Below are 12,604 nucleotides of genomic sequence, written 5' to 3'. Positions count from 1 at the left end.
ATTGATCTTTGTAATTTTAAAAATTATATTCCATTTCTTTAAGTTTCTAATTACATAATAAATTGTATATATTTTATTAATAAATTATTAATTCAATTAATAATTTTTTATTATATCAAAAATATATTTTAATTAACAATTCATATAATTTTATTGTCATACAGGGAATAGTTAGGATTTTTTTTTTTTGGGTTAATTCTATTAAATAATGACAATGGAAAATTTAATTTTTAAAATCACAAAGGATAATCTGATTTTAAATAAATTTCAAGGCGTGTATTTGTAATTTATCCTTAAATCTTTAAAGTAAAAATATTTTGGGTTTAATAACAGAGGACCCTCTTTGTTTCTTTTTTTTTTTTTTTTCTTTTTTTTAGTGGAAAAAGAAATTTTAAAATATGATTCTAAAACAGTACTAAAATACTCTTCAATTATATTGATTTCATCTCATTGTCTGATTAGATTATTAGGTGTTTATGTACAAGTCTAGTGGTAGCCACCTTAGGTAGTAAATTCGTTTGTATAGCTGGCTTCATAAGTTTTGTAGTATATATTAATGTTTTGTTTAATATACATGAAAGTGTTATTGATTGATTAGTGTGAGAACAATCTTATCTCCTCCACTCTTTTGAAAATACATTATCATCCATTTTATTCATTAAAATATTAAAGATCTTGTTAACAAGTGTTTCTAAGAGCATCTCCATCAGTTTGCCTAAATTTTATCCTAAAATATTATTAAAAAATTCATTCCTTATTTTTAGGAATCACTTTTTCATTTACTTCTCCAACAAACTCTCTATTTTTTCTCTATTCTATTAAAATAATATTTTTTATTATTTTTAAATTTAAATATTTTTTTAATAATAAAATAATAAAAACAAAAGTAAGAGCACAACATGCAATGATGCAAGATAGCTTAAACGCGGTCGACCGGCCGGATGATCAGGCGGTCGACCGGATGGATGTCCGCGAGAACGTCCAAACGTGCTTTCAAAACGAAATAAAATAAGAATTTACTCTAAAATATTATTAAAAATTTCATTTCCTATTTTAGAAATCATTTTTTTTATCTATTTCTCCCAACAAATTTCTTATTCTTTCTCTATTCTAATAAAATATTATTTTTTAATTATTTTATATTTTATATTTTTGGAGATGGAGATGCTCAAGGTTGAATAAAAAATAATTTTATATTTTTGGGAAGCAACTGTATCAACACTTTTATTTGAGGGGTGGGTTAAGGGATATGATGGGGGTGTTTTTTGACAGCAAAATCTCTTATTTTGAGTAAGGAGGTGATATAAGGTATCTGCTAGGGATGCTCTAAGACATAAATAAAAGACAAAATATTTATAGATCATAATACACTTTTTACTAATTTTAATACACTTTTACTAAAATCAATATAATTTTTATCATTTTTACTTATTTTTAAGAGACTTTTTATACTTTCTAACATTAGACAATATTCATGGGATATAGCATGTTCCAAACATCAATGATCTCCCATACTTTTACAAATTTTGTCACACTTGACCTTTCAGCCAATCAATCAAACATAAATTACATATGCCAACAATTTTTATTTTATTATATATATATATATATATACATCCATTTTGCCCTTGTTAGCAAAAAACTCTTCTTTTCATTTCTCTTGATCCGTCTCTCATATCCTCCCAACTCAAAAATGTAGCTTGAACAATGCCATTGTGGGTAAGAACACTATAGTTGCTCAAGTATCAACCTGATCTCACTCATGCTCTCTATAACTCAACACATAACTATTGTGGCAAGGGAGAAGAAGATATGTGAAAATTAGGGGTGATAAGTGTGTTGGTGGGTTATGGTGTTTGCCATGGTTAGATGGGCATTGGTGGTGGTTTATTGAATGAAATTGTGGTAATTTTCATGATCAGATGTGTAATTGTGGTGGGTTTTGTGTTGAGCGATGAGTGGTGGTTCAATCTTTGAAAATAAGTGGTGAATTTTTATGTTATGAAGGTGTAAGAGGACCTAATTTGAGCCCATTAAATTAATTAGGCCCAATAGTCCAAGATTGGTGGGCCCGAATTTATCACCATCAAACGGGCTAAATGGCTCTAAGCCTCGAAAGGGTTCGGATCCACGAACCTAGAGACTTACTCGGGCCCGGACTCGAAAAGGTATTAAGCAAGCCTAGAGATCCGAGGCACTCGGACTCGAAAGGGTTCGGATCCACGAACCTAGAGGTCCGAAACGCTTGGCTTCGAACGGATTCAGATGCAATCTAGAAGCCGCTCTGTTAATGAGTCCCAGAACACTTGCGGGCTTGGAGCTTTCCGGGATCTACGCACCAGAACCATGAGCGTAATGGAGTTCGAACAAAGGACCCGATCCCGAGGACGGTGAGTGGAGATAAATTCACTCTTCGGTTAAACTAGCCTATACCTGGGTCGAGGTGGCACGATCTAGGGGGTCCCTGAGACTCGGCAATATTTGCGGCAGGGCGTTCTCTTGAACTATCCCTGACCCTTATGCGGCAGGACGTCCTCTGGGACTACCCCTGACCCTTTGGGATGATTGGGGATCATTGGTTAGGTGTGGCTAAGAAGAAGGGTTCGCCGAGGGATTGATCTCCTCTTCGGGGTTTTCTCATCCTCGGAGAAGTCACCTCCTCGGAGAGGTCACCTCCTTGGACAAGGTGGTTAGAGAGAATATCCCCCATGTGCCTTGCACATGGGCTCCATCCTACATCATGAGGTGCCTATAAATAGCACCCACCCATAGCTTTACAAGGGATGGATTTTGGAGATTTTTAACTCTTGGGAAAGAACTAATTTCCCTTCTCCATTATCAACCTTGAGAGTGAAAGTGGGAGATCAATGGGAGAGCCTTGCCATTATTCTATTCTCTAGCCATTTTGCCTTCTTCTTCACCCAATCTCTTATCTCCATCATCTCCTTTGTTGTTGTGTTCCTAAGTTGAGATTATTGAAAAATCTAAGCCTCTCATCATATTCTAGAGAATTCGAAGTTGTTCTTCAAGGATCTTCGAAGATCTTCGAATTTTCCAACTCCTTTCTTGAACCCTCTCCTACATTTTGGCGACTCTGCTGGGGAGGCGGATTGGTTAATGGTCTCAACGAGATCTGGAATCCACACAACTCCAACAAGGATGGCGGGAGAAGATGAAGTTCACCAACAAGGATCCTCTAATGGTGGTGATGACAGAACCATGGCTCCAGAGCAACCACTTTTGCTTGAAGCCATTCAAGGACTTCAAAATACTCAGCAAGAGATTCTTACCACTCTTCAGAATCTCACTCACACCATGTTGGTGATGAGTTCTAACTTTGCACCGGCGCCAAATGGAAATCAAACTGGTGGTGGAGTTATTCCCGCCGGAGCGCAAAATCAAATCCAAGGAGAAGTAGGCCCCAATCAGCCTATGGCTCATGGCAACACGGCCACAGTAACACATGCTCAAACCACAGTAGGCGGCAGCAGTTTGCCCATGCCCGGGCTCCATGGCGTGCCAAGCCAAGATCCAATGGTGACTAGGGGAGTTTCTGGTGTAATGAATGGCGCTCCAGCGACTGTTGGTGTCCAGGAAAACATAAGGAGCATGATGGCGCAAAAGGGAGCTCTGCCCGTACCTAATCTTGTTACGCCATCAATAAATGTTACCCAAGCACCAAGCAGGCCTCCTTTGGTGCCGACAACAAATCTGCAAGCACAACCCGGTATAGCGGCGCCGTGCGGTGGACTCTATGGGCCTCAATTTAATATCCCATCACCAACTGGCTTGTCTATAGGCGCTGATGGCCAGTATTGTCAAATGTCCTCACCAATGATGAATTCGCAGCACCAGAATGGCCAAGACGCCCCTAGCTCAGTCTTCGGGTACATAAGCCAAGTCCCGGGAATACCACCATCAAACTCTCTCCCTCAACAGTTTCTCACTCTCGCCGATGTGCAGGCCATGTTCGATCTCGAGCGGGGCAAGAGGACCTTACCCTCTTTGCCTGATCCAGACGTCAAGCCGCCTTACCCCATTGAGATGCTGAGCTATCCATACCCTGAGGGGTATACAGTGCCGAAGTTCATCAAGTTCGACGGCAAACAAGGAAATGCCCGAGAACATGTTGTGCGATTCATCGAGACTCTAGGTATTCATGGTTCAAACCACGTCCTCCGACTGAGAGAATTCTCTAAGTCCCTCACCGACCGAGCATATAGTTGGTATGTTAATTTGGCCCCAAACTCTGTCCGAAGTTGGGAGGAAATGGTTAACAAATTCCACTCCAAATTCTTTCAAGTGGCGGAGAAGGTGACCACACTTACATTGTGTAAAGAGAAGCAACAAGAAAGTGAAGACATCCTTGACTACGTCAAAAGGTTTCAGGACAAGGCCGTGGATTGTCATGAAGCAGTTGAAGAGAGTTATCTGGTTCAAATTTGTCTAGAAGGGGCATTGAGCAGGTACAAAATGTTTCTAGTTAACCACAAGCTACCCACCTTCTCGGCATTAATAGAAGCAGCTCGGAACATTAGCATTCCTCAGGCTCAGGAGTCCGGATTTAAAGCCAGTTACAAGACTAGTTTCAAGTCATCTCGTGGACCTATCGTTGCTGCTGCCTCTGCCCCGGATACCCGAAATTCACAAGGAGGAGGTCATAGAGGCCAGAAAAGAAAGCAATATAATGGTGAAAAGGGGAATGTTTCTTATCCATGTGGAATCGAGGAAGTGAAAGCTCTAGTTAAGGAATGAGTGGCTGACGGAGAGCTAAAATTGCCTTATGTTGAAGAAATGCCATCAAAAAAGGACCGTGAGAGCCCTGAATTTTGTGTCTACCATCGTACATTGAAACATCCGACAGAGAAGTGTTGGACTCTCAGGAAAATCTTCAGAGATAAAGTCGAGGCAGACGAATTGAGGTTCAAAAAGCGAGGGACTCAAGACATCCGAGAACAACCATATCCTCAACACCGAGACAAGGGCAAGAATGTTTCTATGATAGCTTATGAAGGCCCAATGATCGAGGCTATCGCTAATCTCGATGACGATGACTGTTATCTGGACGACATCCTCGAGCCAGAGGGTGAGCAAGTTTACTATGGAAGTGCTCTCGATCCAGAGGGCAGAACATTTATGACTCATGGCGAAGATCCCTTTGATCCAGAAGGAGGAGAAGAATACTATGGAAGAGGAGGACACCATGTTTATGTGGCATCTTATTTTGAGGAGACCGAGGAGATGGTTAACTACGAGCCTCCAAGAGTGGAAAAAGATCCGGATCACTATGCCAAAACCCTGCAAGACTGTGTAAAGTTCAAGCAGTTCTTTGACCAGCTTGGACTTTCCAGGGAGGCAAGAACGGAAATCACCAAGTCTATCATTAATATAGCCGAGGCACACCATGAGGAATGCATGTCGACTGAGGGGTCTATCCCGAGGAAGGCAAAAGAGCAATCTAGTGCCATTACTTTCTCCGAGGCTGATCGAAAGTATCCTTTTTCTCACAATCGCCCGCTTTATGTGACTGTTTTTATTAACGGGGTTGAGTTCAAAAGGGCCTTTCTAGATAGTGGAGCCTCTATCAACATTATGACTCGCGCTACTCTAGAAAAAGCCGGAATCTCTGAAGAACGCATTGTGAAGCAGCCGATAGTCATCACTGGCTTCGGTGGAGAAAGGAGAGTTACTATTGGATGCGTAACAGTTGATTTAGCCGTTGGAGAGATTCGCTCGGCCACCAAGTTCCATATTATCGATTCTGAGGCAAATTATCACATCATTCTAGGGAGGACCTGGATGCATAAATATGGGGCTGTACCATCAAGTTATCATCAGTGTGTTAAGGCTAAATGGGGAAAGAAGACGGTGACAATTCAGGCTACAGAAAGGCCGTTTGAGATCCATGAAGCTCATTATTCTGATGCCATCTACTTCACCGAACTGGCTGTCGAAGAAGTTCCCACCACCTCTAAGCCTCGAGGGGTCAAAATTCCTCGTTGGGAGGATATCAAAGATGACAAGGAGCCGATGACAGAATCAAGTAAGCGGGCGATGTCTAGACCAGAAAGTCCGCCTATTCCTCGGAAGGTGATGAAAGTTCGAGAAGGAGGCAAGATGGTGTATTATTTATGAAGGTGCGGGGAGTCGGTTTCTTCAGTCATCGACTCCGAGTCAAAAGAAGGGCCTCCTGACAATGATATAGTAATAAAGCCTGAAGTGGCTCCAGAATGTATGCAAGATGGCCCGAAGCCTCAGCCCGAACAACTTATCGAAATAGATCTGAGTGATGGACAAGATGCACCGAGGCCGGTATTCGTAAGTTCGAGCCTTAGCCCAGAAAAGCGGGAACAGTTGTTAAAGTTGATAAGCCGATACTCAGATGTGTTTGCTTGGTCATATAAGGAAATGCCCGGACTAGATCCTGACCTAGTCTCCCACTATCTTGATGTGTTCCCAAACTCCAAGCCAATTAAGCAAGCTGCTCGAAAATATCATCCAGATCTCGAAGAGAAGATTAAGGAGGAGATTGAAAACCTTCAACAGGCTGGTTTCATCCGGCCAATACAGTACCCCACGTGGTTAGCAAACATCGTGCCAGTAAAGAAGAAGAATGGCCAAATCAGAGTATGTGTAGACTTTCGAGATTTGAACAAATCTTGCCCGAAGGATGAATTCCCTCTTCCTCACATCGACACCCTCGTGGATACTACCTCGGGACACCAGATGTTCTCATTCATGGATGGATTCAGTGGATACAATCAGATTAAGATGGCTGAAGAGGACGCAGAAAAGACCGCTTTTAGAACACCTCTCGGAAACTTCTTCTATACAGTCATGCCTTTCGGACTCAAGAATGCCGGTGCAACTTACCAAAGGGCTATGACTGCAATCTTTCATGACATGATCCATCATGAGATGGAAGATTATGTTGATGATCTAGTGGTGAAATCCAAGAAAGAAGAAGACCACCTCCGAGACCTTGAGAAGGTATTCAAGAGGTGCCAGAAATTCAAAATGAGGATGAATCCTCTCAAATGTGCTTTCGGGGTGACGGCCAGGAAGTTCCTCGGGTTTCTTGTACATAGGCATGGTATCGAGGCAGATGAAGACAAGGTCAAATCTATCAGAGCAATGCCTCCCCCGCATTCTCAGAAGGAGTTAAAGAAGTTCCTCGGGAAGGTGTCTTATATTCGGAGGTTTATCCCAGCACTGGCAGAGATCTCTGCGCCTTTCGGCTCTTTGTTAAAAGGAGATGCCAAGTTCGAGTGGAACCAAGAGCACCAAAAGGCCTTTGAGAGAATCAAGGCGGCCTTGACCTCGCCTCAGACCATGATAGCCCCGCAGCCCGGGGTGCCTCTAATGTTGTACCTAACTTCAACCCCCAAGTCCATAGGGGCATTATTGGTCCAAGATGTAGATGGAGTAGAACGCCCGGTGTATTACATCAGTCGGAAGATTCGAGGAGCAGAAGTCCGATATACTCCAGTAGAGAGACATTGTTTAGCTTTGGTATTCACTGCCCAAAAGCTCAGACATTACTTCCTAGCACATCAGATTCAGATTGTTACTAGAAGTGATCCAATCCGATACCTCCTCAGCAAGCCTGCTCTAACCGGGAAGGTGACAAGATGGTTGTTAGCACTGGGTGAATTCGAGATCACATGTGTAGCCCCCAAGGCGATCAAAAGCCAAGCCTTAGCTGATCTCCTTGCCCAATTTCCAAGTGGTGACTATGAACCAGTGAATGAAGAATTAAGAGGAGAGGTGCACGCAGCTATGGTTTCCGAGGAAAGCTTCTGGACATTGAGCTTTGACGGCGCAGCAGCCGGAGGAAAGGGAGGAACCGGGATAGTCCTTACAAGCAAAAGTGGGGAAAAGTTATATTTGTCTTATAAATTGGATTTCCATTGTTCGAATAACGAAGCCGAGTATGAGGCTCTTATTTTAGGCTTGATAGCAGCTGAGAAGCATAGTATCAAGAAGATTCGGATCCGGGGGGACTCAAAGCTGATAGTGAAGCAAGTTTCAGGACAGTTCGTCTTAAAGGAGCCTGCCTTGGCCACGTATCGAACAACAGTCCAAAGGCTCTTGACAAATTTCAGAAGGTCGAAATAGAGCATGTGCCTCGCTCCGACAACAAGTTTTCAGATGCCCTCGCAACATTAGGGGCAAGAGTTGACATTCCAGAGGAAGAGGCAACAATTGTTATCAAGAAGAGAACAGAACCTTCAATAATACCCGAAGACAAAGGCCTTCCGGAGGACTGGAGAGGAGAAGTCCTCGAACAACTCAGAAGCAAAGTTGGAAAACTGACTATGGCCAAGCTTGCCCAATTCACAATTATTCAAGGTGAACTTTACTTCCGAGGAGGTACTGGATTCCTAGCCCGGTGTGTTGGCCAACAAGAAGCAAGCTTCCGACTACAACAGATCCATGAAAAGTCTTGCGGGGATGGGGATATCAGTCTGTATAGAAGAATGCAAAGACAAGGTTATTATTGGCCCGAGATGGAGAAGGACTCGAATCAATTACAGAAGGAATGCCCCAAGTGTCAGTCATACATCCGGGAGGATGAGAGTTGCTTTGAAATTGATACCCCTGACTGGAGGCAAGTCTACATTGACTATCTCAAAGAGGGAACACTACCTGAGAGCCCGAGGGACATTGCACACCTCAAGAGGAGAGCGAGGCGATACTTTCTTGATCAGGACAAGCTGTATAGAAGAAGTATTGAGGGCACTCCCCTGAGGTGTCTCTCCAAGGAGGAGTCAGATCTAGTCCTCGGAAGAGCCCACGAGATTGAACATCAAGGAGGGGCTCGGCTGTTCGAGCAACTTATACACCTTGGGTATTACTGGCCGACCATGGAGTCAGATGCATCCCATCACGTGAAGAGGTGCCAGACTTGTCAGAAACACGGAAATTTGATCCATGCTCCAGCTGTAGACCTGCATAGTATCCGAACGCCATGGCCGTTCCATACCTGGGCTTTTGATCTGATAGGGCCCATCTCCACATCTTCTAAGGGGTACAAGTGGATTCTCGCAGCCACAGAATTGAGTACAAAGTGGGTCGAAGCAATTCCTCTGAAGAACGCTACGGGGCCTGCAGTCGCGAACTTCATCAAGGAGAATATCATTTGCCGATTTGGAGTACCAAACACCATCCTCTCGGATAACGGCACTCCCTTCATAAACAAATATGTGAAGAGCCTCCTAGAGACTTACCAAGTGAAGCATCACAAATCCACACCCTACTATCCAAAAGGGAACGGGCAAGCGGAAGCCACAAACAAGACACTGATAAGGATTCTGAGCAAGATGATGGATGAGTTTGGGGGGACTTGGTCCGAACAGTTGATAGTAGCCCTATGGGCGTATCGCACTTCGAAGAGAAAGCCAACTCAAGCAGCTCCTTACTCCCTTGTGTATGGGTCCGAGGTAGTGTTACCTATAGAGTTGGAAACTCCATCTGCTCGAATGGCTCTCGCCTCGGGGATGGTATTGGAGCCTCGAACCACCAGATTGGAAGCATTAGAGGAAAAGCATGACAGAGCTGCAAAAGTCATGGAAAGGTATCATGAGTCCATCGCCCGAGCCTATAACCAGACTGTGATACCAAGGAAGTTTGAAGAAGGTGATCTAGTATGGAAGATTGTAGACCCAATCATGCGAGGACAGCCTTTGCCCAAGTTTTCTCCAAAATGGGAAGGGCCCTACAAGGTGGTTCAGGCGAGCTCAAGCGGGTACTACAAACTTGTAAGGGTTGAAGACGGCTTCCGAACTGGCCCGCTCAATGCAAAGTTTATCAAGCATTACTACCCATAATTGGACTCATCTATGTTGAAATTCATTTTCACTTCCTTACTTTGTCTAAAAGTTGTATTTCCCTTACGTTATGAAGAAGCTGGTTTTCTCTATGGTGTATGTTTTATCCCATCACTTACAGTGAATCTATTATACTTTTGTCAAGAAAGTTGAAGAACTAATGAGAATATTTCAGCTTTTATAAACATGTGCATATGATTGTTCTTTCCATTGTATCATTCGAAATAAATATTTTATCAAGTAGAATGAGAAAACAATGCGAAAATATCCAAACAACAAAAATTTTGTCATTTCATTGCATTGTCCTAGATAAAACATTTTTATCGAAAGGGGCAAGAAAGTAATGATAAAAAAAAAACTCAATCTTTCCTAAAGACACCCTCGAAGAAGCTGCCCGTCACATCTACATCTGGAGGACAAACAATAGAGTGTGCCTCTAAAGTCTCCAAGGCCCGAGCATAACCCGACTCAAGTTCACGAAGAGTTGCCTTTATCTCATCTATAAAGGTGCGATAAGAGGCAAGCACAGACATAAGTTCCAGCCGATGACTGGCGTTCGAAGCTATATCCAGGCGCTTCTGAAGCCATGATAAGTCCACTTGGTGACGCTCCATGTCAGAGATCCCCTGATACGCCGTCTCGACTACTTTCCCATTAAGGTCACACAACCGTTGCCTGTCCAAGCTATATAAGATAGTGGCAAAAGACTCGAGAAGAGCAGTCTGAATGAGTGGACACTGGCAAGCAAATGAAGCAAAGGTCTCCGGGTAACTTGAATGCACAAGCTGTAGAACTGAAGCAAACTCAGGAGCTACCCAATAATGGAGAAATGATACTTTGCCAGAAGCTGAAGGAGGAATTGGGGCCGGAAAGCTGCTAGTCTCAGGAATCTCCCCAATGTCTATCGGGTTAGATGAACCACCCGGAGGGGTAACTCCCGGCAGAGGTCCCGAGCCTGAGAATGCCGAACGATAAGGGGAAAGACCAAAAGCATCACTATCAATGTGAAAATCACTGAGATTCAAATCCAAAATATTCGAAGGCACTGGCGATGAAGAACCTCTGACAGTCGTCTCAAAGGCAGGTGTTCCCCCTTGAGAAGGAGAACCGTGAGGAGTTACAAAGAGAGTCGGAGTAGAGTCCGGGGCAGGTGAAGACGGGACCACGGTAGCAGCTAACACTGGAGCAGAGTCTGAGGCAGGTGAAGGCAGGACCCCGGTAGCAGCTAACACTGAAGAAAAGATAAGGAAGCCTTATTAGAGGTAGGGAACAGGAAAGCCATTTGAGTAAAGATTTCTCACAGATAGAAGTAAATGACAAACTTCAGAAAGAAAGATTACCAGAGGGAGAATCAATATGCAAAGCCGGAGCAACTGAAGGACTCCTAGCATCAGCAAGGTCACTTGGCCGTATAGAGAGCACCTGATCGATCTCAATGTCTGACGAAGCCTGAACAGTAGCAGTCATCCCTGAAGAAGGAAGGAGGGCCGGAGGATGAGAATCACCATAAGTGCCAGAGCGAGTCTCAGAGATTTCTAGCACATCCACCTCCACACCATTCCCAGAGGCGCACCTCGTCTCTACATCGCTTCTAGAAGCATGGCCTACGGCATCAATTTCTGTGGCATCAGTCCCTCCAGTAATCTCAACATCAGAACGGTGAGCCCCAATAACCTCGTCACCAAGATAGCGCTCCTCCTCAGCTACGGTAGGGCAGTGACGACGCATGCGTGGAATAAGGTCACAAAAATGGTCGGAGGACTCAGCCTCATCATCGTCATCATCTATAACTGCTATACGAGAGGTGCGCATCTTCACAAGTCTTGCAGACAAAGGGAGGGTGTCGTCCAAGTCTGAGTCCGGCCTGGGGGAGGCAGCATGGCCAGGAGCCACGGTACTGAGAACGTCAACAACCGCAGGATCCTACACAACATGGACAAATAAAAGTTTTCATTTTAGAAGGTATAGTCGCAAAAAGGAAAGTAGCTTCAAATCAAAAATTTCGGGTACCTCATGAAGCCTTTTGGAAAGGCGAGGAGCGGAAGGACTGGCATCAGAAGTCCTCTTATGAGCCATCTTCTTAAGGCGGGTCGTCCGAGGACCAGAGGCCTTATTCAAAGGGACTGGCTTCGGAGAAGTAATTGCCAAGCTAGAAGCAGATGCCCGAGCAGAAGGGTCAGTTGGAGCAGATGAGGTGAAGAAACTCTCGTACATGTGGTCAGATTTTCGGTTCTCGGGTAGCCGAAGAGAAGAATCCTTCTTATAAATCGGCGGAGGCAAACATACGGTCGGTCTGCTATGGACAAATGCAATAAACGCATCGATATTCTTCTGTCAATACCGCCTGAAAGAGGAGGTGAAACCCCCTACTCGACTCAAGCCTGGCATCGTCAAAGAGCCGGATATGGGAAACACGGTGTGTACAAGCCCGCGACTGAAGCGCCCGTAGCTCGCTGAAAATGATAATAAAGGAGGTGCTGGCCCCGGGGCACATTGATCAAACCCGAATTGATATGCTACGCGGTCAGGCCTATAAACGGCACTATCAACGCCTTCCTCATGCCATACCGGTAATGAACTCGGACGGATCATAATCAGCATATCAACAAAGGGTGCAGGGATGTTCTTCGGCAAAGGAAAGGACACCGAGCGGGAGGAACCATGATAGATAAGCGGTGTGGCCACACCCACAGGCGGGCATACATACGGCCGTGCCACAAAGCGTCGGGGATCATCCACTAGAGTATTCAAGGATAAGGTGGAAATGGTACGTG

The 12,604-nt window shown here is 44.2% G+C and overlaps 2 protein-coding genes across 9 annotated transcripts in view; one reads left to right on the top strand and one right to left on the bottom strand.

Moving 5' to 3' along the window:
• Positions 1–12,604, top strand: part of LOC114263955 (sugar transporter ERD6-like 5) — a 49,094-nt gene that overhangs the window by 9,829 nt on the left and 26,661 nt on the right. The gene's annotated exons all lie outside the window — the stretch shown is intronic.
• LOC145820188 (uncharacterized) lies at positions 10,190–11,642 on the bottom strand. Its single transcript, XM_082915066.1, has 2 exons — positions 11,171–11,642; positions 10,190–11,061 (listed from the first exon to the last, which is right to left on the bottom strand). Exons 1-2 carry the CDS (start codon positions 11,640–11,642, stop codon positions 10,190–10,192), a joined length of 1,344 nt encoding a protein of 447 aa, XP_082771192.1.

Source organism: Camellia sinensis, chromosome 2 (genome assembly GCF_055761805.1).
Source record: "Camellia sinensis isolate YWXY chromosome 2, ASM5576180v1, whole genome shotgun sequence".
Classification (NCBI taxonomy): domain Eukaryota; kingdom Viridiplantae; phylum Streptophyta; class Magnoliopsida; order Ericales; family Theaceae; genus Camellia; species Camellia sinensis.
This window is presented reverse-complemented; position numbering and strand designations above follow the sequence as displayed.